Source organism: Heptranchias perlo, chromosome 4 (assembly GCF_035084215.1).
Source record: "Heptranchias perlo isolate sHepPer1 chromosome 4, sHepPer1.hap1, whole genome shotgun sequence".
NCBI lineage: Eukaryota > Metazoa > Chordata > Chondrichthyes > Hexanchiformes > Hexanchidae > Heptranchias > Heptranchias perlo.
In genome coordinates, this window is record NC_090328.1 from 30,550,128 (window position 1) to 30,575,913 (window position 25,786).

At 44.7% G+C, this 25,786-nt stretch overlaps 1 protein-coding gene across 1 annotated transcript in view; it reads right to left on the reverse strand.

The window, feature by feature from the left end:
- Positions 1–25,786, reverse strand: part of LOC137320823 (ankyrin repeat and death domain-containing protein 1B-like) — a 79,329-nt gene that overhangs the window by 20,896 nt on the left and 32,647 nt on the right. The window contains exons 12-13 of the mRNA XM_067982697.1: positions 18,378–18,473; positions 7,840–8,041 (exon numbers count right to left, since the gene is read on the reverse strand). Coding sequence (XP_067838798.1) covers positions 7,840–8,041; positions 18,378–18,473 — 298 coding nt within the window. The remainder of the gene's footprint in view (positions 1–7,839; positions 8,042–18,377; positions 18,474–25,786) is intronic.

Consider the following 25,786-nt stretch of genomic DNA (forward strand, 5'->3'; position numbering starts at 1 on the left):
CCAGTCCATTTTTGCTAAATTAATATTGTGAGTGGAAAATTAAGTGTAAGTGAAATTTAAAGGGACTTTTTATTACTATAAAACCATAAGACCATAAGTGATAGGAGCAGGAGTAGGCCATTCGGCCCCTCGAGCCTGCTCTGCCATTCAATGAGATCATGGCTGATCTGATTTTTACCTCAACTCCACTTTCCCGCCTTTTCTCCATATCCTTTGACTCCCTTGCTGATCAAAAATTTGTCTAACTCAGTCTGGAATGTATTCAATGACTCAGCCGCCACAGCTTTTTGGGGTAAAGAATTCCAAAGATTCACGACCCTCTGGGAGAAGAAATTCCTCCTCATCTCCATCTTAAATGGGTGACCCCTTATCCTGAGACTATGCCCCCTAGTTTTAGATTCCCCCATGAGGAGTAACATCCTCTCAGCATCTACCCTATCGAGTCCCCTCAGAATCTTGTATGTTTCAATAAGATCTCCTCTCATTCTTCTAAATTCCAATGAGTATAGACCCAACCTGTTCAATCCTTCCTCACAAGGCAATTCTTCCATACCCGGAATCAACCTAGTGAACCTTCTCTGAACTGCCTCCAATGCAAGTATGTCCTTCCTTAAATAAGTGTAAGGAATCGTACAACACCAGGTTATAGTCCAACAGTTTTATTTGAAAATCACAAGCTTTCGGAGGCTTTCTCCTTCGTCAGGTGAGTGTGGGATTCCATGAAGGTTACCGCATATATAGTCAGAGAACAATGCCTGGTGATTACAGATAATCTTTCCAACTGCCCGTTGTCAAGGCAATCAGACAGAGAGACATTACATACAGGACTACTGAATATACAAACGGTCCGAACCCAAAGACAGAGAGAGAGAGAGAAACAGCCGAAAGGAAGAGAAAGAGAGAGAATGACCATTTGTATTAAAAACAGATAACTCTTTTTTCGCTGGTGGGGTTACGTGTAGCGTGACATGAACCCAAGATCCCGGTTGAGGCCGTCCTCATGGGTGCGGAACTTGGCTATCAATTTCTGCTTGACGATTTTGCGTTGTCGTGTGTATCGAAGGCCGCCTTGGAGAACGCTTACCTGAAGATCGGTGGCTGAATGTCCTTGACTGCTGAAGTGTTCCCCGACTGGGAGGGAACCCTCCTGTCTGGCGATTGTTGCGCGGTGTCCGTTCATCCATTGTCACAGTGTCTGCATGGTCTCGTCAATTCACCATGCTCCGGGGCATCCTTTCCTGCAACGTATAAGGTAGACAACGTTGGCTGAGTCACAGGAGTATGAACCATGTACCTGGTGGGTGGTGTCCTCTCGTGTGATGGTGGTATCTGTGTCGATGATCTGGCATGTCTTGCAGAGGTTGTCGTGGCAGGGTTGTGTGGTGTCGTGGACGCTGTTCTCCTGAAAGCTGGGTAATTTGCTGCAAACGATGGTCTGTTTGAGATTGGGTGGCTGTTTGAAGGCGAGTAGTGGAGGCGTGGGGATGGCCTTAGCGAGGTGTTCGTCGTCATCGACGACATGTTGAAGGCTGTGGAGAACATGGCGTAGTTTCTCTGCTCCGAGGAAGTACTGGACGACGAAGGGTACTCTGTTGGTTGCGTCCCGTGTTTGTCTTCTGAGGAGGTCTACGCGATTTTTCGCTGTGGCCAGTCGGAACTGTCAATCGACGAGTCGAGCGTCATATCCCGTTCTTACGAGGGCGTCTTTCAGCGTCTGTTGGTGTCCATCGCGTTCCTCCTCGTCTGAGCAGATCCTGTGTATTCGCATGGCCTGTCCATAGGGGATGGCCTCTTTGACGTGGTTAGGGTGGAAGCTGGAAAAGTGGAGCATCGTGAGGTTGTCCGTGGGCTTGCGGTAGAGTGAGGTGCTGAGGTGCCCGTCTTTGTTGGAGATTCGTGTGTCCAAGAAAGAAACTGATTCTGAGGAGTAGTCCATGGTGAGTTTGATGGTGGGATGGAACTTGTTGATGTTATCGTGTAGTCTCTTCAGTGATTCTTCGCCGTGGGTCCATAGGAAGAAAATGTCGTCGATGTATCTGGTGTATAGCGTTGGTTGGAGGTCCTGTGCAGTGAAGAAGTCGTGCTCGAACTTGTGCATGAAAATGTTGGTGTATTGGGGTGCGAATTTGGTCCCCATGGCTGTTCCGTGTGTTTGGGTAAAGAACTGGTTATCGAAGGTGAAGACATTGTGATCCAGGATGAAGCGGATGAGTTGTAGGATGGCGTCTGGAGATTGGCTGTTGTTGGTGTTGAGTATTGATGCTGTTGCAGCGATGTCATCATTGCAAAGAAGCATACCGACAACTGGACAACCAGGAACACTACAGACGGTTACCCGCAGATCCGACCAAAGAACACACCCACCAGCTCAACAAACTGATCAAGACCTTTGATCCAGACCTTCAAAGCATCCTACGCGCTCTCATCCCACGTACTCCCCGCGTGGGAGACTTCTACTGCCTCCCAAAGATACACAAAGCCAACACACCCGGACGTCCTATCGTATCAGGCAACGGAACCCTGTGCGAGAACCTCTCTGGATACATCGAGGGCATCCTGAAACCCATCCTACAGGGGACCCCCAGCTTCTGTCGCGACACTACAGACTTCCTACAAAAACTCAGCACCCACGGACCAGTTGAACCAGGAACACTTCTCACCACGATGGACGTCTCAGCACTCTACACCAGTATCCCCCACGATGACGGCATCGCTGCAACAGCATCAGTACTCAACACCAACAACAGCCAATCTCCAGACGCCATCCTACAACTCATCCGCTTCATCCTGGATCACAATGTCTTCACCTTCGATAACCAGTTCTTTACCCAAACACACGGAACAGCCATGGGGACCAAATTCACACCCCAATATGCCAACATTTTCATGCACAAGTTCGAGCATGACTTCTTCACTGCACAGGACCTCCAACCAACGCTATACACCAGATACATCAACGACATTTTCTTCCTATGGACCCATGGCGAAGAATCACTGAAGAGACTACACGATAACATCAACAAGTTCCATCCCACCATCAAACTCACCAAGGACTACTCCTCCGAATTGGTTTCTTTCTTGGACACACGAATCTCCATCAAAGATGGGCACCTCAGCACCTCACTCTACCGCAAGCCCACGGACAACCTCACGATGCTCCACTTTTCCAGCTTCCACCCTAACCACGTCAAAGAGGCCATCCCCTATGGACAGGCCATGCGAATACACAGGATCTGCTCAGACGAGGAGGAACGCGATGGACACCTACAGGTGCTGAAAGACGCCCTCGTAAGAACGGGATATGACGCTCGACTCGTCGATCGACAGTTCCGACAGGCCACAGTGAAAAATCGCGTAGACCTCCTCAGAAGACAAACACGGGACTCAACCAACAGAGTACCCTTCGTCGTCCAGTACTTCCCCGGAGCGGAGAAACTACGCCATGTTCTCTGCAGCCTTCAACATGTCATTGATGACGACGAACACCTCGCTAAGGCCATCCCCACGCCTCCACTACTCGCCTTCAAACAGCCACCCAATCTCAAACAGACCATCGTTCGCAGCAAGTTACCCAGCTTTCAGGAGAACAGCGTCCACGACACCACACAACCCTGCCATGGCAACCTCTGCAAGACATGCCAGATCATCGACACAGATACCACCATCACACAAGAGGACACCACCCACCAGGTACATGGTTCATACTCCTGTGACTCGGCCAACATTGTCTACCTCATAAGTTGCAGGAAAGGATGCCCCGGAGCATGGTACATTGACGAGACCATGCAGATACTGCGACAACGGATAAACGGACACCGCGCAACAATCGCCAGACAGGAGGGTTCCCTCCCAGTCGGGGAACACTTCAGCAGTCAAGGACATTCAGCTTCGGGTAAGCGTTCTCCAAGGCGGCCTTCGAGACACACGACAATGCAAAATCGTCAAGCAGAAATTGATAGCCAAGTTCTGCACCCATGAGGACGGCCTCAACTGGGATTTTGGGTTCATGTCACGCTACACGTAACCCCACCAGCGAAAAAAGAGTTATCTGTTTTTAATACAAATGGTCATTCTCTCTCTTTCTCTTCCTTTCGGCTGTTTCTCTCTCTCTCTCTGTCTTTGGGTTCGGACCGTTTGTATATTCAGTAGTCCTGTATGTAATGTCTCTCTGTCTGATTGCCTTGACAACGGGCAGTTGGAAAGATTATCTATAATCACCAGGCATTGTTCTCTGACTATATATGTGGTAACCTTCATGGAATCCCACACTCACCTGACGAAGGAGAAAGCCTCCGAAAGCTTGTGATTTTCAAATAAAACTGTTGGACTATAACCTGGTGTTGGAAGATTCCTTACATTTGTCCACCCCAGTCCATCACCGGCATCTCCACATCATCCTTAAATAAGGGCACCAGAACTGTATGCAGTACTCCAGGTGTGGTCTTACCAGCACCCTGTACAGTTGTAGCATGGCTTCCCTGCTTTTATACTCCATCCCCCTAGAAATAAAGGCCAATATTCCATTTGCCTTCCAGATTACCTGCTGCACCTGTATGTTGACTTTTTGTGTTTCATGTATGAAGACACCCAGATCCCTCTGTACCACAGCATTTTGTAATATTTCTCCATTCAAATAATATTTTGCTTTTTTTATTTTTCCTCCCAAAGTCGATGGCTTCACATTTTCCCACATTATATTCCATCTGCCAAATTTTTGCCGATTCGCTTAACCTGTCAATATCCCTTTGGAGACACTTTGTATCCTCATCACAACTTGCTTTTCCACCTATCTTTGTGTCATCAGCAAATTTGGCCACAAGACTCTCTGTTCCTTCATCGAACTCATTGATATATATTGTAAATAGTTGAGGCCCCAGCACTGAGCCCTGCGGCACCCCACTAGTTACAGATTGCCACTTTGAAAATGACCCTTTTATCCCGACTCTTTGTTTTCTGTTGGTTAGCCAATCCTCTATCCATGCCAGTATATTACCCCCAACATGAGCTCTTATCTTGTCCAGTAATCTTTTATGTGGCACCTTATCGAATGCCTACTGGAAATCCAAATATACTGCATCCATTGGTTCCCCTTTATCCACCCTGCCCGTTACTTCCTCAAAGAACTCTAATAAATTTGTCAGACATGATTTCCCCTTCATAAAACCATGTTGACTCTACTTGATTGTATTGTGAGTCTCCAAATGTCCTGCTACTACTTCCTTAATAATGGATTCTAGCATTTTCCCAATGACAGATGTTAGGCTAACCAGTCTATAGTTACCTGCTTTCTGTCTCACTCCCTTCTTGAATAGGGGTGTTACGTTTGCGGTTTTCCAATCTGCTGGGACCTTCCCAGATCTAGTGAATTCTGGAAGATTACAACCCAATGCATCCACTATCTATGTAGCCACTTCCTTTAAGACCCTTGTATGCAAGCCATCAGGTCCAGGGGACTTGTCAGCCTTTCGACCCATTAGTTACCTAGTACTTTTTCTCTAGTGATAGTGATTGTTTTTAGTTCCTCCCTCCCCTTTGCCCCTTGATTTTCTACTATTATTGGTATGTTATTAGTGTCTTCTACTGTGAAGACAGATACAAAATATCTGTTCAATTCCTCTGCCATTTCCTTGTTTTCCATTATTATTTCCTCAGTCTCATCTGCTAAGGGTCCAATGTTTACTTTAGCTACCCCCTTCCTTTTTATATTTTTGTAGAAGCTTTTACTGTCAGTTTTTAATAATTGGTAATTTAATAATCTACTCAAGAAGTAAACTGTGCTTTTTGCAGTAAGTGAAGAGGGATTTATTGTGGGATACAGTGCCACAACAAATTATTTCCCTCAGTGGTCGTCTCTGACCCAGTATAGGCTGTGGATATACAAGGATATACAAGACATTAGATCAAAAGAGGAGGGTGTCATTCTGGCATTAATGAATAAACTCATTCGCCTCTGTAATCCCTAAATGTGAAAGATTTCCAAAATGTTAAGTGGCAATAGAAAACCTAGGATAGGTAGGTTAGCCAATCAGAATTCACACCATCTAACGAGGATGAGTAACAAATTCCAGTAGGCCCAAGAATCAAGATTTCTTCAACCATTATCGAGTGACCAAGAACATTGTTGTTGCATCTGCCCAGATAATATGGATGGTTCTGAGTATGAGTGGAACATAAGAAAGCAGAGAACAAGGAAGGGCCACCTGACTGAACAAGCTCACTCCTTTCACGGACCACATACAATCTACCCCATCATGCAACTTCCCCTGAATTATGGTCTATTGTGATTGTGTGGTGGGGTGGGGAGAGGGCAAACTATGGGGTTTGTGTGCATTTGAAGTGTAAAATGTGGAATAAACACATTTTTCAACACTACAAAGAAATTGAATTCTGTTTTAACAAACTAAGAAGCAAGATAAATGGTATTTCCAGCTTTTAGTCAAAAAGCTGGACACTGCCAATTTTCATGTTTTGAAATGAATGGGAGCTCAGCACCACATCACCTTTCTCTGCCCTCTCGGCGGGCCGTCATTTCCAAACAAGTGACAGGAAAATAGCAAAGTTCTGCGAATGAATAACACGCTTCAGTTCCCAGTTGATTTTATCACTGAATTTTGATTATTTTCACTTTCTAGAAAGTGCATTCTGTTGTCCAGCTGTCAGATCAGTGGGAACGTTGATTGAAACCAGTTTACATTAAGAGGCCAAACTAATGAATTTATGCAAACAAATAAATGAGAATAGATTTGAAGTCCCATACTGTATGCAAAAAAAGCCTTGTTCACATGAACGTGTTCACATAAATGCATTCTATTAAGTAATGGGAGAAAATTCAGGATTTTAGACTCTTAATTAAGTGCTATTCAAAACTGATACATCAGGTACAAACAAGACTGTCTACAAAAGGTTATCATACAACAACGTACATTTATTTAACGCCTTTAACATAAAAAAGCATCCCAAAGTGCTTCACAGAGGCGCAAGGAAAAATATGGATGCCAAGCCAAAGAAGGAGATAGCAGTAGGGGTGACCAAAAACTTGGTCAAAGAGATAGGTTTTAAGGATGGTCTTGAAGGAGGAAACAGAGGTGAAGGGGTTAAGGGAGGGAATTCCAGAGTGTGGGGCATAGGTGGCTAAAACCTTGGTTAAGAGTCTCCAAATGAAGCTACAGAGAAAGCCATACAGGAAGAGTTTCCGTTTACCTGATATGGAAGTGCAATCTCCCCCCACAGGGACAAACATCACTTACCATTTATCATCCTCACGGTGTTGCTTTCTCTACACTCTTTCAGAAATAGCAAACAAACTACAGAAGGGCAAATATTCTTGCAAACTAATTGAAATGCCTGGCTGATCCCCCATTCATTTGATTGGGGATGGATTAATTGTATAAAAAACCTTTGTTACTGTCATTGTATAGATAAAACAACATTGAAAGAGCGTTTTGTAAACTTTTTAGTTTAAGAAGGAAGAATATCCAGAGGAACCATGCATTATTTTCATCATGATTATCCGTGAAAGCTGGATGGTGTATTTTGATGCAACATTTGCCAAGCACTTTTATGAGGTGGAAGTGCAGTGCCTTTCTGTACCAATACTGTGCCACTGTGTATTTAGGAGTCAGTTATTTGCATGGCAAGTCCCGAATCTTGACCATGCAGGAAGCAGAGACTGGATGCTTCTGCACAGAGAGGGCGAGCGAGTCTCCTCAGAAAGCCTGTGCATACTCAAAGGCATTGTCAGATTGCTGGGAACAGATCTCCCACCCACGATGGGGAATTGTGTGGAGTATAGAGAGGGATGAAGATGCAGAGACTCTGTATATCAACAGATATCCTTACCTGTCCATTGTTCCCCAATTCCTTTAATTTGTTCCTCAGTGAAATTCCATTGCACCGCAAGTTTCTTCCAATCTTTTGGTTTCAGGTTATGGTTTGCCATGCTCCATATGGCTGTGCGGAGCTGGCTCGTCTGCGTGGTGTGGTCTGGTTTGAAGGTTAATGGATAACTTCTTGCTGGGATTGCAGTGCTATCCTGAATTGTCTGAAACATAAGGAACAACTTTACCTCAGATTTGCACAAAAAAGCACCAGGACACAGCAGGCGAGAATTCTTTCCAAATCTTGACACAGTTGTGGTATGATGCAACTTCTCGTGTTACACTCTTCCAGGGCACAATGTGAAAAATTTGAGCTAACAAAGTCCAGGCAAGAAACAACTGGCACACTCAAATATTAACTTCTCTTAATCCAAGCACCACTGCACCACAGAGTAGCTGAAGAAATTGAACATAAATACAATGAACCACTGCTGTAGCACTTTTCTCGAAAACTTGACCTCAGATAGTAATAGACTTCAGGAGGACATAGACAGACTGGTGAAATGGGCAGACACATGGCAGGTGAAATTTAATGCAGAGAAGTGTGAAATGATAAATTTTGGTAAGAAGAATGAGAAGAGGCAATATAAACAAAATGGTACAATTTTAAAGGGGGTGCAGGAACAGAGAGACCCAGGGGTGTATCTACATAATTCTTTGACAGTGGCAGGACAAGTTGAGAAGGCTGTTAAAAAAACATATGGGATCCTTGGCTTTGTAAATAAAGGCATAGAGTACAAAAGCAAGGAACTTATGCTAAACCTTTATAAAACACTGGTTCGGCCTCAGCTAGAGTGTTGTGTCCAATTTTGGGCACCACGTTTTAGGAAGGATGTCAAGGCCTGAGAGAGGGTGCAGAAGAGATTTACTAGAATGGTACCAGGGATGAGGGACTTCACTTACGTGGAGGGACTGGAGAAGCTGAGGTTGTTCTCCTTAGAGCAGTGAAGGTTAAGAGGAGATTTGATAGAGGTGTTCAAAATCATGAAGGGTTTTGACAGAGTAAATAAGGAGCAACCGTTTCCAGTGGCAGAAGGGTCGGTAACCAGATGACACAGATTTAAAGCAATTGGCAAAAGAACCAGATGCGACATGAGGAAAAAAATTTCCGCAGCAAGTTGTTATGATCTGGAATGCACTGCCTGAAAGGGTGGTGGAAGTTGATTCAATAACAACTTTCAAAAGGCAACTGGATAAATACTTGAAGGGGAAAATTTGCAGGGCTATGGGGAAAGAGCAGGGGTGTGGGACTAATTGGATAGCTCTTTCAAAAAGCCAGCACAGGCACAATGGGCCGAACAACCTTCTCCTGTGCTGTATGATTCTATCAATCTATGATTCTACGTTTGCTCGTGGCTCTTGTTTGCCTTTCTTTCCAAATAGGTCAGGTTTGGTTCCGTTTTGAGAAGATTTGTTAAAAGTCAGCAAGACAAGGACAGAGCTCAATGCCATTGTCATCCCATGATTTTCATGCCACATTTGCCCTGCCACAACGAGAAATGCAATAGAGCCACCCAATTCCACCAAGTTCAAAGCAGCTACAACTCTTCCCTCAGGATCTCTATCCTCCTGCAATCATCAGGCTTTACAAACCCAGGCTTGGTAACAGCCAATCACTACTTCCCGATTAACTTCATCCTCCTTTTTACTCCTTTCAGCCTTAGTGGTGACCTGGCACTTTGGGCCTTGCCCCTTCACCTTGATTTCTGAATATTTAAAAAACTGGATCAACTCCAATAAGGCTAGCCCTGTATGGTTTAATGTTCTGCCAGCTCCATTATGAACCCCACAGAACACTTAATAATCCAGACATATTTGTGGCATCTCAATGCACTTTGGAACTCCTGGCCTAGAATTTCCTCGAAACAATTTACACTGCAGTTGCCCCTTTTAACAAAAAATGTTATGCCTGCTGGAAGCCTCCGGAGGGAGTTACACATGAGTTTTATGGATCTGCTCATTTGCATTCCCATTGGTGCAGCCGTTGGTGTTGGTGTAAGCAGCTGAACTAGCTGGGGATCTCTTCAATAGCAGATTAGGGGACAAACTTGTAAGAGAGGAATTGTCCTTGGCTCTTTCACTTCACTCGCTAACAACTTCAATGCATGTCTTAGCAATATTTTTATTATACTTGTACAGAGCTATGACCACTCAAGCACCATCTATGCCTAGAGGGCTGCAGGTAATGGCATGGTCAGAGAAGAATGCATAACTTCACTCATTCATACCTCCAAGCCCTCCTGGAAAATCACACAGCAGAACGACAACAGGGGGTGACACGATCAGTTTTGGGGACCGTCTAGTGGGGGTCTAGTGCTCAGGAAGGTGGGGGGGGGAGCTGCAGCAAGGGAGGCCTAAGCTTTCCTTGTGGGGCCCAGTGGAGCATTCCTGCTCCTACTGGGCTCACATAGAAAGTAAATAAACTTACGTGTTATGGCCTCTTTTAGCCCCTGCTCCTCTTCCCGTTGTCTTCACTTGGTAGGAAAGCTAAAGTGGTTTTCCCACACGGGCCATCAGTTGAATTGCAGCTAGGTCCTGAGGACATTATATGTAAAGAAAGACCCCACTGGCTTAGGTGGCTGTCCTTGCCGTTGCTCAGTGAGTTCCTGGCAGCTTTCCGTCGAGTAAGTAACCAGGGCGATCTTAACTGCCCACCCGCCCAGTTTCCGATAGGCGGACAGATTTAAAATCGCCCCCCTCTGAAACAACATATTTAACGCACCTTATTCACTCTAGCGTCATAATAAGGACATTAAATTATATATCTGAATAAGGAAGGCGGAAATTTGGAGCGACAGAAAGAAACTGAGAAGGACTTGTAATTGTGTGGTTTGTCGCTGCCTTTGTTGATGCACCATGACTGCAGTAATTCACACTGAGGGGATAAGAACCAAGCTTAACACCTCAAATCAAGTCTAATTTTCTTTAAAGAGCATGTGCGCATTTCAAATAATTCATAAGATATGAGAAAAGCATTGGATCCCCTTTCAGCTCTTACAATTAATCATTAACTCGCTAAAACTGGCTGAAATTAGCCATGAGCCAAGTATCAGGTATTCCTTGCAAACAAACACTGCAGTGTTGGTTGACAGGTCATTCAACTTTATGAATACACATTTATTTATAGCTTACAAGAAATGTCCTTGTTCCCAAACCTCAGTTGTATTTGACCCACTACAACATTTAAACTGCATGCAAGGATTAATATTTACAATGCAAACTTCAAAAGCAATGGGATCGACTTTAACCTGGAGCAGGTTTCGGGCAGGTGGTGTGCAGGATGAGTGATAAGCCACTTACTGCCTTAAATATTAGGCCCAGGTGTTTTAACTCCCATTTAAATGCTGCTGGTTCACTTCTCGCCCGGAAAGTTATAGGACCCGATTAGCATTTATGCATGAGGCTGCCGCCTGAGTTCAGCAGGCACCTCATCCATCGCCAAAACCAGTGGAGTTAAAACTGGAGATTAGTGGGAACGGAATTGTAAATGGAGCCGCTCCATTTTAACTGCTCATCCGGTCTCTTCCCGCCCAGCGGGGAAGAGTTAAAATACCCCCTAAATATCTTCTCTAGGTCTTTTCAGTTGGGTCCTCTTGCTTTCTTTTGGGCTGCAGAAAGTGGACTTTGGAACTTTACCAGTATCAATAAACTTGGCTCCTGACTTTCAGTCTGATCGTTGTATGGTCAATTATCTGGGAAACTTGCTAGCTTATTATGAGGGAAGTACATAATATAATTGTTTACTGTTGGTTACATACGTAGAAAACTTCCAAAACGTTTTTTTTTAAATCAGAAGCTCTCACTAAGGGTAGGAAGAAGATCTGTCCAAAGTATTGCCTTAATTCAAACCTATTACTGATTAGTAGCTTATGTAGGGTGAAAATATTAACAAGTGTGGAAAATTTGTTGAAATGTTATGTATGTTTCTCTGGTTTTATATGGTAATAATTTTGTGAAAATGACAAACTATTTAGAGACAATTAAAAATAGAAATATTAAAAATTCATTAGGCAAAATATGAACAATTATAGCAAAAAAAAGTTAACCCTCAAATCTGTATAGTCAAAATCATAATTATATTAATAACATTACATTGGAAAGAACATTTTAAGTGCACTTTTAAACAAAATATGTTTTTGTAACTGGATATTTATCTCTGCGATTTGTGTTTAATAGTCCAGCCCAGTTAGACCCAGTGGATGTCTCTCCTCTGTTAGTTAATATAGGTACAAGCCCACAGTTGAAGGCTGCCTGTAATTCACCACCAATTGGTAGTTTGATTCATGTCACAGGAGAAGCCGGGTGGGAAATGGAGATTTCACACTGTTTAATGTAGTGTTGTTCTGAGGCTGGAGGCATTTGGATTGGGATGTTTTTTTCATGTTACAGGTGTTGGATAAATAAGTGTTTTTGTTGGCACAGTGTATACTCCTGACCTGGGAGCACTTGATATCAGCGTTGGCAGCAAAAAGTGGGAATGTTCTTTTCCCAGCATTGTTTTGGATGAGAACATTCATCAACAAAATGTTACGAAAAGATTGGAATGGATGCAACCCCCTCTATTATAAACTCACTAGGGAACATGGACACTAGGGCCTCAATTTTCAAACGGAGCCGAGAAGGGGGTGGGGGGTCAATTTGAGGTCGAGAAACCCATCAGTACAGGTTTCCCAGGCGTCCTTACGATTTTGACGTAAGGACGTCTTTTATTTTTTTTTGTCGGTTTCCCGTCCGACTGACCGGCTGATTGACAGGCTGGTCTCAGTCAGACGGGAGACCAGCCAGGGAGAGGACGTCTGCACGTAAGTCTGCAGGTAAGTCTTTATTTGCATGGATTGGGGGGGGGAAATGGGGGGGCATGGGTGGGCAAGGGGCAAGGGTGGTCATAGGTGGGCACAGGGGTCGTAAGTCATGGGGGATGGGATCAGGGGTCAGTCACGGAGGGGGTGGAATCGGGTGTCATCACGGGGGTCCGCGATCATTGAAGGGGAGGGTTGGGTGTTGGGGTTGGGGTCAGAGGATCGGGGTCAGAGGATCGGGGTCAGGGTCGGGGGGACAGGGTTGGGGTCGGAGGGGGAAGATCGGTGTCGGAAGAGAAGGATCGGGGTCAGGGTCAGGGTCGGGGCTCCGCGATTGGGGGGGGGAGAGTCCATCGGTGCATGTAGGCTTCTTGGGCCTGGGGGAAGCACTCCTGCTCCTCCGGGCCCACAAGCTGTGCCTTTCTAGGCACTTACCTGCAGTCTCTGGCCTTCTCACCTCCTTTCACGAGGCGTAAAACAGAAGGACCGGGAATCTCGGCCCCCCGAGGTTGAAATGGGGAAGTAATTAAAAATGGAGGCCTGAAGCCTCCTTGAAAGGTTTTAAGGCCCGACCCGCCTCCTGGGAGCGGGTTGGCTGCCCGCCACTCGTCCCTGCCATCATATACAATGCAAAAATTTGAGACTTCTTGATGGATGCTAAAGTAGAGATGGTGCTGCATGCGCTGCTTAAGAGAAGGGTGTTCCTCAGTGCACTCTACAGCACCATTCTATAGGTCAGCACTGCAGCACGCCTGCAAGAAGGTTCAGCCAAGTTTCAGACCACAGCTAACCTTTACTATTGCTGCACATTGTGCAACCTCTATGCTGCATGTTAGTCCCCTCTACTGATCCAGACCCTGAGAAGCCAGTGTACCACTGTCATTCCCAGGTGGGTTATCCAGGGCCTATGGAAATGGTTGATGGCATGTTGGCAGATGTTCCAGGCAGGCAACATGGCACTTGATCACCCTGGCATGCCTTCTTTCATGAAATGCCACATAAAGCATGGCATGTTGTGATTGGGATGCTTCTGAAGAAACTTCCATCACTGGGAAAGAGTAGCCTGCACCAAAAGCATCTGACAAAGTGAGGTTTGCTATCCCTCTGCAGATGTTGGGGTGCTGGTGCAGGCAGGAGTGCACAGAGCACGACTCAGGCAGCCTGATCTGCCTGTCATCCTTCCGCTAGTCCCCTTTATCTCCAGACATATCAGCTCAAGGGATTCCTGGTGGCAAACCATCTGGTGCAATTAAAGGGAGCTCAGGACAAAATAAATAACCAGCAACTGGCACAAAGTCTCATGAAAGCCTAAGTGCCAGCTGAGGGGATAAAATAAAAAATAACTACAAGAAGGTCCTTTAAAAGACTTAAAGCCTTTGACTGCGGGACTTTTAAAGGCCCTCCCACCTGTAGGTCTTGCCCACCAGGTTTCACTGGGCATGCTGGACATTCAGCATTTTGCATGCCCATTGACCAGAAAATGGCGCGGTGCCGCTTCCCTTTTGCATACCCCTGAGCTTATCCAAATCTCTGCTACCCATATCCTAACTTGCACCAGATCCCATTCACCCATCATCACCCCTGTACTCGTTGACCTACATTGGCTCATCAGTCCGGCAACACTTTGATTTTAAAATTCTCATCCTTGCTTTCAAATCCCTCCGTGGCCTCGCCTCTCCCTATCTCTGTAACTTCCTCCAGCCCTACAACCCTCTGAGATCTCTGCGCTTTTAATTGGCGGCCATGCCTTCAGCTGCCTACGCCCTAAACTCTGGAATTCCCTCCCTAAACCTCTCTACCTCTCTCTCCTCCTTTAAGACGCTCCTTAAAACCTACCTCTTTGACCAATCTTTTGATCACCTGTCCTAATATCTCCAAAAGTGGCTTGGTGTCAAATTTTGTCTGATAATGCCACTGTGAAGCGCCTTGGGACATTTTTACTACGTTAAAGGTGCAACGTACCACGTATAAATGCAAGTTGTTGTTGTTGTTGAAGCACTCACCTGCTTTGAGCAGAAGCTTCAGAAGAGCAGGGCCTTAAACCAGTGGGAATTTGGCAGAACTGATTTCTGCTGGAATCCCCGACCTCTACCGTCCTCTAGCATCCCAAATTAGGGTAGTAGGAAGATGAAAATTGGCCCTATGGAGTCAGAAGGCCAGATTGTGCTGTTCCTGAGAGGAGTTTGTTCAAACAGATTAAAGTGTGAAAAATACTGTGCTTTATTTGGTAAACACAATGGGGCAGAACTTGCTCCCAAAATAACGGAGGAGCTCAACGGCGCTCTCCGTTTTTAATGGCGAATTGAAGGAGCAAGTTCCCGCGTTTGCACATGTGCACTAAAATGCGGAAATCGTGAACTGGCTCCTAGTGGTTCACTGGCGATTTGACAGCTTTGAATTAAAGGGCCATCGCATGCTGCAACCAGAGAAATCAAATAAAAATCGCAAACTTGCTCATCTGCCCAGCTGGAAAGTAACTAATTATGCCACCAAATGCTTAAAAATACCAGGTCTATACTAAGTTTTAAAAGTCTTAATGACTGCCAAACAACTAAAAATTAACTTTTAAAAATGTGGAGTCTCATTACTCCTTATTTTAATAGTTTTTGGTCATTAAAAAAAGTTTAAAAATTAATTATTTTTTTACTTTTCCCTTCAATTTAATTATTTCTTTGGCTTTTTATAAAAGAATTAAAATTTTTATTTACAATGACTTCCAAAATACTAACTTTAAGTGAATGAAGTCTGCTTGCCTGATTGTGGCCGTGACTTCTACTCTCACAGACTGTTCCACGCACGTCAACTCATGCTGCTCAGAGGATGAGTCGATAGCGACAATTTTTTTTTTAAAGTTCAAAATCAAGCACGCAAGTCAACGCCACCGAGCCCGCAGCAAGTACTTTCGTTAATCCGCAGGAGCTATGGCGAGCATTGCCATGCTGCTCTGCGCAAGTTCTGGCCCATTGATTATTAGGGCGTTTCTAGCTTCTTGAGATAATTGTGTTGATGCATATTCTGCAGTTCCTGAGGAATGCATAACCTTTAACGAATGACTTAAAAAAAAATCAGCTAAACCAGATCAACCAGTCCTGTTCGAGTTACATTTAGCCAACTGTGATAAACTGATGAACAGTATTCTCACGCTGCAACCAATAAAGGCCACTAATTAATGATTTTCTAGGGAAAATGGATGGATTCGCAGAAGGTGACACCAACCACCACCCCCAAAATTGGTAATAAAAATAATAAAAATTCGACTTATTCAGTCACCATATATCAGTAACCCTGCCAATAATTTATTAAATTGGAAATTTATTATGCATTCTCTGTCAGCCCAAAAGTTTAATCACTGGTTTAAAAAAAACAAAAATCTCGATATTTTAACTTTTAAATGAATACTCCAGCTTAAAGCCCTATTACAACCTTATTCTAGAGTACTTGTCTGAAAAGTGAACCTATGGTATTTCTTTAATTCTTTTTAACAAACACAGCATGGTCGGAAGTGAAGCTGGGCAAAAATGCTGTATATTTCAGTACTTTGTCTCAGAAAATTCAGCTAAAATACCAGCTTCAATCAGAGGCCAACCACCTCATGGGAAATCTACAATTTCCATTTTTTTGTTATAGATTGCAGAAATGATTATGTCTTTCAATAAAAACTAGAGAACATAAGAAATAGGAGTAGGAGTAGGCCAATCGGCCCCTCGAGCCTGCTCCGCCATTCAATAAGATCATGGCTGATCTGATCCTAACCTCAAATCTAAATTCATGTCCAATTTCCTGCCCGCTCCCCGTAACCCCTAATTCCCTTTACTTCTAGGAAACTGTCTATTTCTGTTTTAAATTTATTTAATGATGTAGCTTCCACAGCTTCCTGGGGCAGCAAATTCCACAGACCTACTACCCCCTGAGTGAAGAAGTTTCTCCTCATCTCAGTTTTGAAAGAGCAGCCCCTAGTTCTAGTTTCACCCATCCTTGGGAACATCCTTACCGCATCCACCCGATCAAGCCCCTTCACAATCTTATATGTTTCAATAAGATCGCCTCTCATTCTTCTGAACTCCAATGAGTAGAGTCCCAATCTACTCAACCTCTCCTCATATGTCCACCCCCTCATCCCCGGGATTAACCGAGTGAACCTTCTTTGTACTGCCTCGAGAGCAAGTATGCCTTTTCTTAAGTATGGACACCAAAACTGTATGCAGTATTCCAGGTGCGGTCTCACCAATACCTTATATAACTGCAGCAATACCTCCCTGTTTTTATATTCTATCCCCCTAGCAATAAAAGCCAACATTCCGTTGGCCTTCTTGATCACCTGCTGCACCTGCATACTAACTTTTTGATTTTCTTGCACTAGGACCCCCAGATCCCTTTGTACTGCAGTACTTTCCAGTTTCTCGCCATTAAGATAATAACTTGCTCTCTGATTTTTCCTGCCAAAATGCATAACCTCACATTTTCCAATATTGTATTGCATCTGCCAAATCTCCGCCCACTCACCCAGCCTGTCTATATCCCCTTGTAGGTTTTTTATGTCCTCCTCACTCTCTACTTTCCCTCCCATCTTTGTATCATCTGCAAACTTTGATATGTCACACTCGGTCCCCTCCTCCAAATCGTTAATATAGATTGTAAAGAGTTGGGGACCCAGCACCGACCCCTGCGGAACACCACTGGCTACTGGTCGCCAGTCCAAGAATGTACCATTTATCCCAACTCTCTGCTTCCTGTTAGATAACCAATCCTCCACCCATGCCAGAATATTACCCCCAATCCAGTGATTTAATAAAGTCATAGAGCCCTCTTCTGGAGTATTCCCATAAAGATTTAAAACAGGTTTCCCCATTGATTCAGCAACTTTATCCAATGAGTAGTTAAGCCGTGAAAACCAGGAGGGTCCCAGGTTTAATCCTTGATCTGTAGTGTGTGTGTGTGTGTGTGTGTGGATGTCAGGTGAGCTGTGATGCCTCCAGTCAAACAGCCTGCTGACACCATCAAGAATCACACTGGAATAATGGTGATTTGGACGAGGTACCAGAGGTTGCCTGCTGACTATGGAGTCGTATTCCAGTAAGGGGTCAATGCAGGAGGAAAGGAAACAAAATTAGTGGAAAAAGATATATAACATTTGAAAATGTAGCATTTCCATTCAGTTATTGCTTGAAATGTTCAGCATTAACTATTATGTATGTTTAGGGCATTTTTTAAGCGAGGGTCTAGTCATGTGACTTCCTCAGGCAGATGCAGTGCAGTGGCACAGCACTTTGACGCACCAATGCATGGCATTTCAGAGTCATAGGACCCAGATTCAATATGCTGGTTAAGCACCTTCCCACAGGGAATGTTGGTAAATTGGAGGGGGAGTCATTCCTGTGCCAATCTCAATCACCTCCTAGTGCATTGAGGTGGAGGAGGATGATACTGATTTGCCCATTTGGTTATAATTGGTGCTAAGGGGGCTAGAGAGAAAAGAGATTCTTCCCCATGCCCATCCAAAAATGGGCTACGTTTACGGTTTTGTCTTGCGCCAATAGGATAACAGGAATAATGTGACACATCTTGAACTGAAGGGAAAATGCTGCATTCATCTTAGAGAAACCACCATAATTAAATGTTAAGAAAACAAAGGTGGAATACAAAGATTATCTTGAGCTTTGTTTCCAGTGACTCTCAAACCAATGGCTCTATGGTGACTCACCTCTTTCCATGCACAATATCTTTCTGCTTTGATGATCATATCCACAATGATGATATGGTTGACTCTTGCTGCCACTCCCAGTGGAGTTTTACCTTGCTGCAGAACAAGAAATTGGAGTTGGAAATATTTGTTTGAGTGTATTATGTTCTCTGGACTCCAGATTATTGTCATTATAATAGTTAGCATCAGCACACCTAAATCTGCTACATTTTTGCTAAAATTAGTAGTAAACAATTCAAATACTCTAGTCACTTAAGTATGAAAGTGATAACTACTACAATTTTAAATATCTCTCCTCAGTACTGGAGGAGTCTAATTTATTATTTCTAAAAGTAACATGTTACATCCTTCCATACACTTTCTGTTTAATATAAAAATAGCCTGATATATAACATAGGTAAATGTTTGATATAAAATATGCATATAAATATATAAACATATATAAACCATACATATCTCTCTGTGAGTTTGTACGCATATAGAAATCTTCCTTTAATAATACAAGAACACAAGACTTAACCGCCTGCCTGGCACATTGGATTAACACACTGTCTTTTTGGTTCTGAGGATGAATGCAACCTGGAATGATGGGATGAAAATCTCCACTGTTGCCTCTACGTGAACTGAGTCTCACTGGTATGAGTGACAGCCAAACCACACCAATAATCCAGCACCAATTGACAGTTAACTAGCAATCTCACTCAGAGAAGTGATAAGGATGGCGTGTGACACATGCTTTGATGGTGCTTTATGCTGGCACCGAAGGGCTGAAATAACTGTCTTGTTCATTTTAGTAATAACAGCTATAAAGTGGAAGCACTTTACACTCATTAAAATTAGCAAATACAGGAATATCAACCGCTAAATGTTCAAAATGAAAAAGTGCTTCAATCTCCAGAATTACCATCCCTGATGAGAACCAAAGCTCACCAAGAAATATAAATGAAATATTCTTACCATTTCCCTGTGAATTCCTGGAGTAGAAATATTTTTATGGAAGAAACTTTATTAACAGGGAGCAAGAATTAGCAAAGGAGAGAACAAGGGCAATATGTAAGAGATTTATGGCAATAACATTGTGTAAAATGTAGTGACCCATGAATGCATCTTCAAACCACGACTAGCCTTTGCCCAAGAAAGTATCCCTGAAATTCCAGCCCAACATGCACTTGCCAGTCCTCTGATAGAGAAATTTTAACGACTGAATGTTGGAATGAACTTTCTATTGTCAATCCGCATTATGAGGAGAGGGAGAGCCAGCAACAAAATAATAAAGGGAAACATGAGGGAGAAAAAGACATTACCAGGTAAGACAAAAGAGATGGAGGCACAGGAATGAGAAAGCAGACAGAGTGAGTGAGAACAGAGAGAGAGAGAAAATTAAACTGATGGGGCAGTTTATATTGCCTTAGGATCCTGGTGTTGTAGAATTTTTTTTATTCGTTCATGGGATGTGGGCGTCACTGGCAAGGCCAGCATTTATTGCCCATCCCTAATTGCCCTTGAGAAGGTGGTGGTGAGCCGCCTTCCTGAACTGCTGCAGTCCGTGTGGAAGGTTCTCCCACAGTGCTGTTAGGTAGAGAGTTCCAGGATTTTGACCCAGCGACGATGAAGGAACGGCGATATATTTCCAAGTCGGGATGGTGTGTGACTTGGAGGGGAACGTGCAGGTGGTGTTGTTCCCATGTGCCTGCTGCTCTTGTCCTTCTAGGTGGCAGAGGTCGTAGGTTTGGGAGGTGCTGTCAAAGAAGCCTTGGCAAGTTGCTGCAGTGCATCCTGTGGATGGTACACACTGCAGCCACTGTACGCCGGTGGTGGAGGGAGTAAATGTTTAGGGTGGTGGATGGGGTGCCAATCAAGCGGACTGCTTTGTCCTGGATGGAGTCGAGCTTCTTGAGTGTTGTTGGAGCTGCACTCATCCAGGCAAGTGGAGAGTATTCCATCACACTCCTGACTTGTGCCTTGTAGATGGTAGAAAGGCTTTGGGGAGTCAGGTGGTGAGTCACTCGCCGTAGAATACCCAGCCTCTGACCTGCTCTTGTAGCCACAGTATTTATGTGGCTGGTCCAGTTAAGTTTCTGGTCAATGGTGACCCCCAGGACGTTAATGGTGGGAAATTCAGCGAATCTCCCCAGTTTATAGTGCAGGGCAGTTTCCACCTCAGCCAGAAGAACAGAAAAGCAATGTGCTTGTATGAGCTTGCACCTGTGCCATTGTTACAATGTTGTATATACCAAACTATTGCCGACAATACTTCTGATTTTGGTGGGAGTCCCTCCCGAGGATCTGAGAACCACCAAACGCAGTCACTGGCCTGCGAGGGTGCAGAGCCACTTCCTCCAGTGGTGATATTGTCTCCAGAAACACCTTCAGAAGTCATCTCTCTTGGTGAGTCAAACCTTTCCAACAGCAATCAGTGTTGCTATCATCAGCAGCACAGCAAAGTAAAAGCAGCAATAGTTCTCTGATACACTGTATATGTGTTAGTGCCTGCAGAACCCCACACTGAACATTGACAATATCACCCTCATGAAATGGCGAGTGTACTCTAGGTACTTTCATTAAGGAGGAAAGGAAAATGACCAAATACATTACTCCCCCCGGGAGTATGCGAGTACTGAAGGATATGTTCCAGCCACGAGGCTGAACACATGCAAACCACTGCTGTAAACTATTTATAGCAATTAACAAGATGAAAACCAGGCCTGTTTTACTTGAACTGTTTCTCTGTGCATTCACACAGCTCACAGCTACGTATGTGCACATTCCTGAACGTACATCCACCCAAAATACATGATCCATCTGAACTGAAAAAATATTTTGTAATCCTAGTTATTTTTCTACTCAGGTCAAATTGTTCATTGCACCAGAAAAACACATCAGTAAATGCAAACCGTTCCAAAAACTTGATGTCTGCATCTGTAAATCCCCCCTCCAATTTGGAGAGGACAAAATGGCTGTGATGGAATTTCTTAAAATGTATCGGTGGAAAAGAACAAAATATAGTATTCACCCCTCTAATTATTAAAACCAGTAGCTGCATGTTCCACACATGCTCAATGAAATGTTATCTCCCTCCTGTTTATTGCCAAATCTGTATCCTTATGCTCCCTGTGGAATCAGGAATGCATCCATCTCTTTTTTGAGTGCACCAATTGCCTTCGTGTTCACTATTCTGTAAGTTAACAATTCTAAATGTAAAGTAGTTACTCCTTAATCGATGTTCAACTTTCCGTTTTCTCAGTTTGTTATCATATGGTAGAAATAGCAAAAAACGTGCTTCTGGTATGAAAATTTAACATATTCATCACTATTGTAATACAGATATTCAGGCAATAACCTGTTTAAAACAAATTAATTAACACGTGGATAAAAATAGCATAGAAAGGAATTTGGTATAAACACATTAATTGTTTGTACCAGAACAATTTTTAATTTTTAATTTTGAATTAAAACAATAATTTCCACCCTTACGTCTCCCAGGATTGGGATAGGTATAGACTGAGAGAAAAATGTATTCGCAGGACATGAAGGTCCTTTGCTGCTGTAGCTATGATAGAGGAATTCTTGTCAATGAAGGTTAGCAGGCCATTATTGAATAGCGGAGCTATGTGGATGAATACTCTAGAGTTTGTTTATTTATCTTTGGAGATCATGGAGCATTAAATGGATGGGATAGATTCCACAGAGGATAGACTGAACATGATACATGGATGGGCTTATTCATGCTCTATGTTCTTATGTTTTCTTCTCTTGGCTCTGCATAAACAATTGATCTTTACTGAATATCTTGGTATTCCCTTTGCTTTCCAATTACATTGTTTGACTTTGCTGGGAAATTTCAGATTACTTCATCATAAAGAAGCCTGCTCATAGCTGTTTGGGCAAGATGTTGGCCTCACGACAAAGGGTGAATGCTAAATCAGAGTGGCTAATGGTCTCTGCTATAAGTGATCAGGCCAAGATGGTCAGCCAAGAGAAGGATATTTACATAGAAATGCATAGGCGTTGCAATATGGAAACAGGCCATTCAGGCAAAGAAATCCATGTCGCATGTACCCTCCAAACGAGCAAACAATCCTAATCACATTTACCCTCCTTGATCCCATATCACTATCCCATTTGCCTTCATCAATCTATCCAATCTAATCATGAATGTTGACATACTTTTTGCCTCAATCACTTTCCCTGGAAGTGAATTCCACGGCCTCACAATGCACTGTGTAAATAAGTTTCTCTTGCTCCCTGTTCTAAACGTCTAACATTTCCAATTACAAAGCCTGGAACCACGTCTGTATGGCCATTTAGAGGATGAAGTTTATAATGGATGTCATGGTCAATGATTTTCTTGTCTCTCAAGCTGACATCAAAAACAAATGGAAGCACCCAATGGCCTCCTTCCATGCTGTAACCTTTCTATGATTCTATGATTCTAAATTCTGCCAGCTGCTCATCTACTCAGGTAACTACAAAAAGAAAGGCAGCTGTCTGGTGAAAGACAGTGGGCCTTTAAAGTAGTACTTCAAACCTCTTTACGGCAATCAAGAACTTCTGAGGGTAGGTTATGATGCAGAACATTGTGAGGTCAAGAGTGTTATTAGGGAAATGAAGCAGGATTAATGGGTTCCGTTCATCTGCAAGGGTGCACAACCACAGAAAAATGATCCTAAATCATTATCCCATTAGCTAAAGTCTGCTATCATAAATGAATTAGTTCTTCTGGGCAAGCGCTAATGACTGTCAAGTCAGACTTATCTATAACAAATTCATGGGAGCAGCCTTGAGGCTTGGAGAGAGCATTATACTGAGTTGGCCCTACCTACATGGAGATTGGAAAAGACAGTGGAGCATGCTGTATGGATAGAAGACCTTAATGAGCCAGTTCGCTGGGAAGAAGTATACTTGATGCCTTATCATTTGTTTATGCCAGGGATGTAGGCAAGGGCGGACTGCGCACCCGCATCACAGGCTGTCAGCTGGAGGAGCTCTATTTAAAGGGGCAGTCCTCCAATGGCTGCTCCTGGAGCAAAAACCCAAACAGCACAATGGAGCAGCCCAGGGGAAAGACTGCTCCTAGATTTAGTGATGCCTCACTCCAAGTGCTACTATTGGGGTGAGGAGGAGGAGGGATGTGTTCTACCTGGTGGACGGGAGGAAGTGGCTTCCCTCTGCCACCAAGAAGGCCTGGCTCGAGGTGGCAGAGGAAGTCATCAGCATCAGCAACATCTCCCGCACCTGGATCCAGTGCAAGAAGCACTTCAATGACCTAACTAGGTCAGCCAAAGTGAGTACACTTACTCATTCTCCTACATACCATCTTCCACATCACCGCCCCCGCCCCCCCCCCAACTCATTCTGCACTGCCAACACTACTCTATCACATCACTTCTTGCACCCACTCAAAGCTCATCCTCAACTTACCTGCACTTCCTCAGCTCCCCATTACTCAACCTAATCCTCATACAACGTCATGGCTCTGTCTCATACTCACCTTCTGATGCATCTCTTTCATAGTCGGCCGCACCCAAACCAATGCATTCATCAGTTGGCCACGTTACCATCACTCACTCACGCGTCTGTACTTTCTCCCCTTATAGGAGAAGAGAGCCCAGAATGCATGGGAGAGGGCGAGGACCGGAGGGGGTTCGCAACAGATAGTCGTCCTCACAGACTCAGAGCAGGAGGCGCTGGAGCTGAGCCACACCCTCGAGTGCCTGTCCGTCAGGGATGGCGAGACTGGCAGCCGACAAACGTCTGGTGACAGAACTTTAATATTCAGCACACACAACATGAATTGATGTTAACATGCCTTGCCATCTTCAGCATCTCAACATCTGTGATCATGCTTATTATTGCCTTCTGTTTTCTTACAGGGCCTTCAGCGACCGCAGTGACGGTGGAGGGCAATTCCTCAGAGGACCTGCTGGCCTGAGGGTGCAGCAGATCTGAGCGAGCCATCCACCAGCGCAGATACACAAACCTCGGTGGGTCCCAGTCCGCAGTTAGTTGGGGTCACACATGGTGAGTTACCACACACACGTGAGCACGAGCAGACACTGGTGGCGGGGCAGCTGTGGAGAGTCCGCGTCGGTGGGACCACTCTTCTCCAGGCTCTGCTCGGCAGCACATTTGTGAGGTGCTGGAACAGGTGCCGGAACAGGTGCCACGCGCACTCTCCACAATTGCGCATAGGATGGAGGAGTCCAACTCCTGCATGAATGGAATGGTGGGATAGGTACAGGAGGGAATCTCTGAGATACTGTCACAGGGACGTGAGGGCATCTCTGAGATACTGTTGTGGGTAAGTGCGGGAATGTCTGCGGTGGAGGGAAGGCTAGCGTCCATGGAACATCAAGCACAGCTCACAAATGAGCCCAATCTGATCCTGACAACAACCCTTCGGACTCAGGGTGAGCAATATTCTGCCGCCTTAAACAGGCAGGCAGATACACCAGCACTGGCCAAACTGTCGTCCAGCAGAGTGGTAGGAGTGGTGTGGGCCTGGCCCTGGAGAAGGATGATGGCGAAAGGGGACATGGAAGTGCGGATGCCACTCAAAGCGCCCCCACGTTTCACCCGTTGTCCCCCTCTCAACCAGTACCCGCAATGCTGCCTCTTCTCCAGGTGGCCGAGTCTGCCCCTGCACAGGTGCAGGTGGAGCAGTCTTTGGAGGAGCCCTCATGGGCACTGAAACCCAGAGGGCGTAGGCCCAAAGCATCTAATCGGTCAGGGCATGAACAAGAGCAACCTGCCACTACCTCTGCTGCAGCCACAGGGGATGCACCACGTCGAAGTAGTCGGAAGCGAAAGGCAAAGGTTTTGTGAGCACAAAGGGGATGCACAAGGGTGTTTGACAGTTGGTCATGTTTTTTATTTATATTTGCTTTTTGTTAAGCGCACATTAAATATTATTATTGTCACCACTACTGCCACGTCTTGGCCATGCTTGACTGGCTTCTGTAATAAGGCCCTTTCATGAGGTTCACCATGAACGCCCACACTTGATGCCACCCATTGGGTCACTCTACAGTGGGTGTATCTGTCCAGGTGGTGTGAGGCCTGGACTCTTCACACTGTCTGATGTTAGGAGAACCGTTCACATATCAGTGACTCCCTGGCCTCACGAGCAGCCAGGTGAGCCACTGTTCTGCCCATGGGTTGCTCCTCCTCCCCCCCCCGCCTCCTCCTCCTCCTTAATGTGGGTGGCAGATGTGGATGGGGCCTCCTCAAGCAGCACCCCTCTCTGTTGTGCCATGTTGTACAGGACACAACACACTACTATAATGCGACCCACTCTGTCTGGTGCATATTGAAGCGCTCCTCCAGAATGATCAAGGCACCTGAAGCGCATCTTGAGCAGTCGTATAGCATGCTCAATTGCACACCCGGTAGCGACGTGGCTGTCGTTA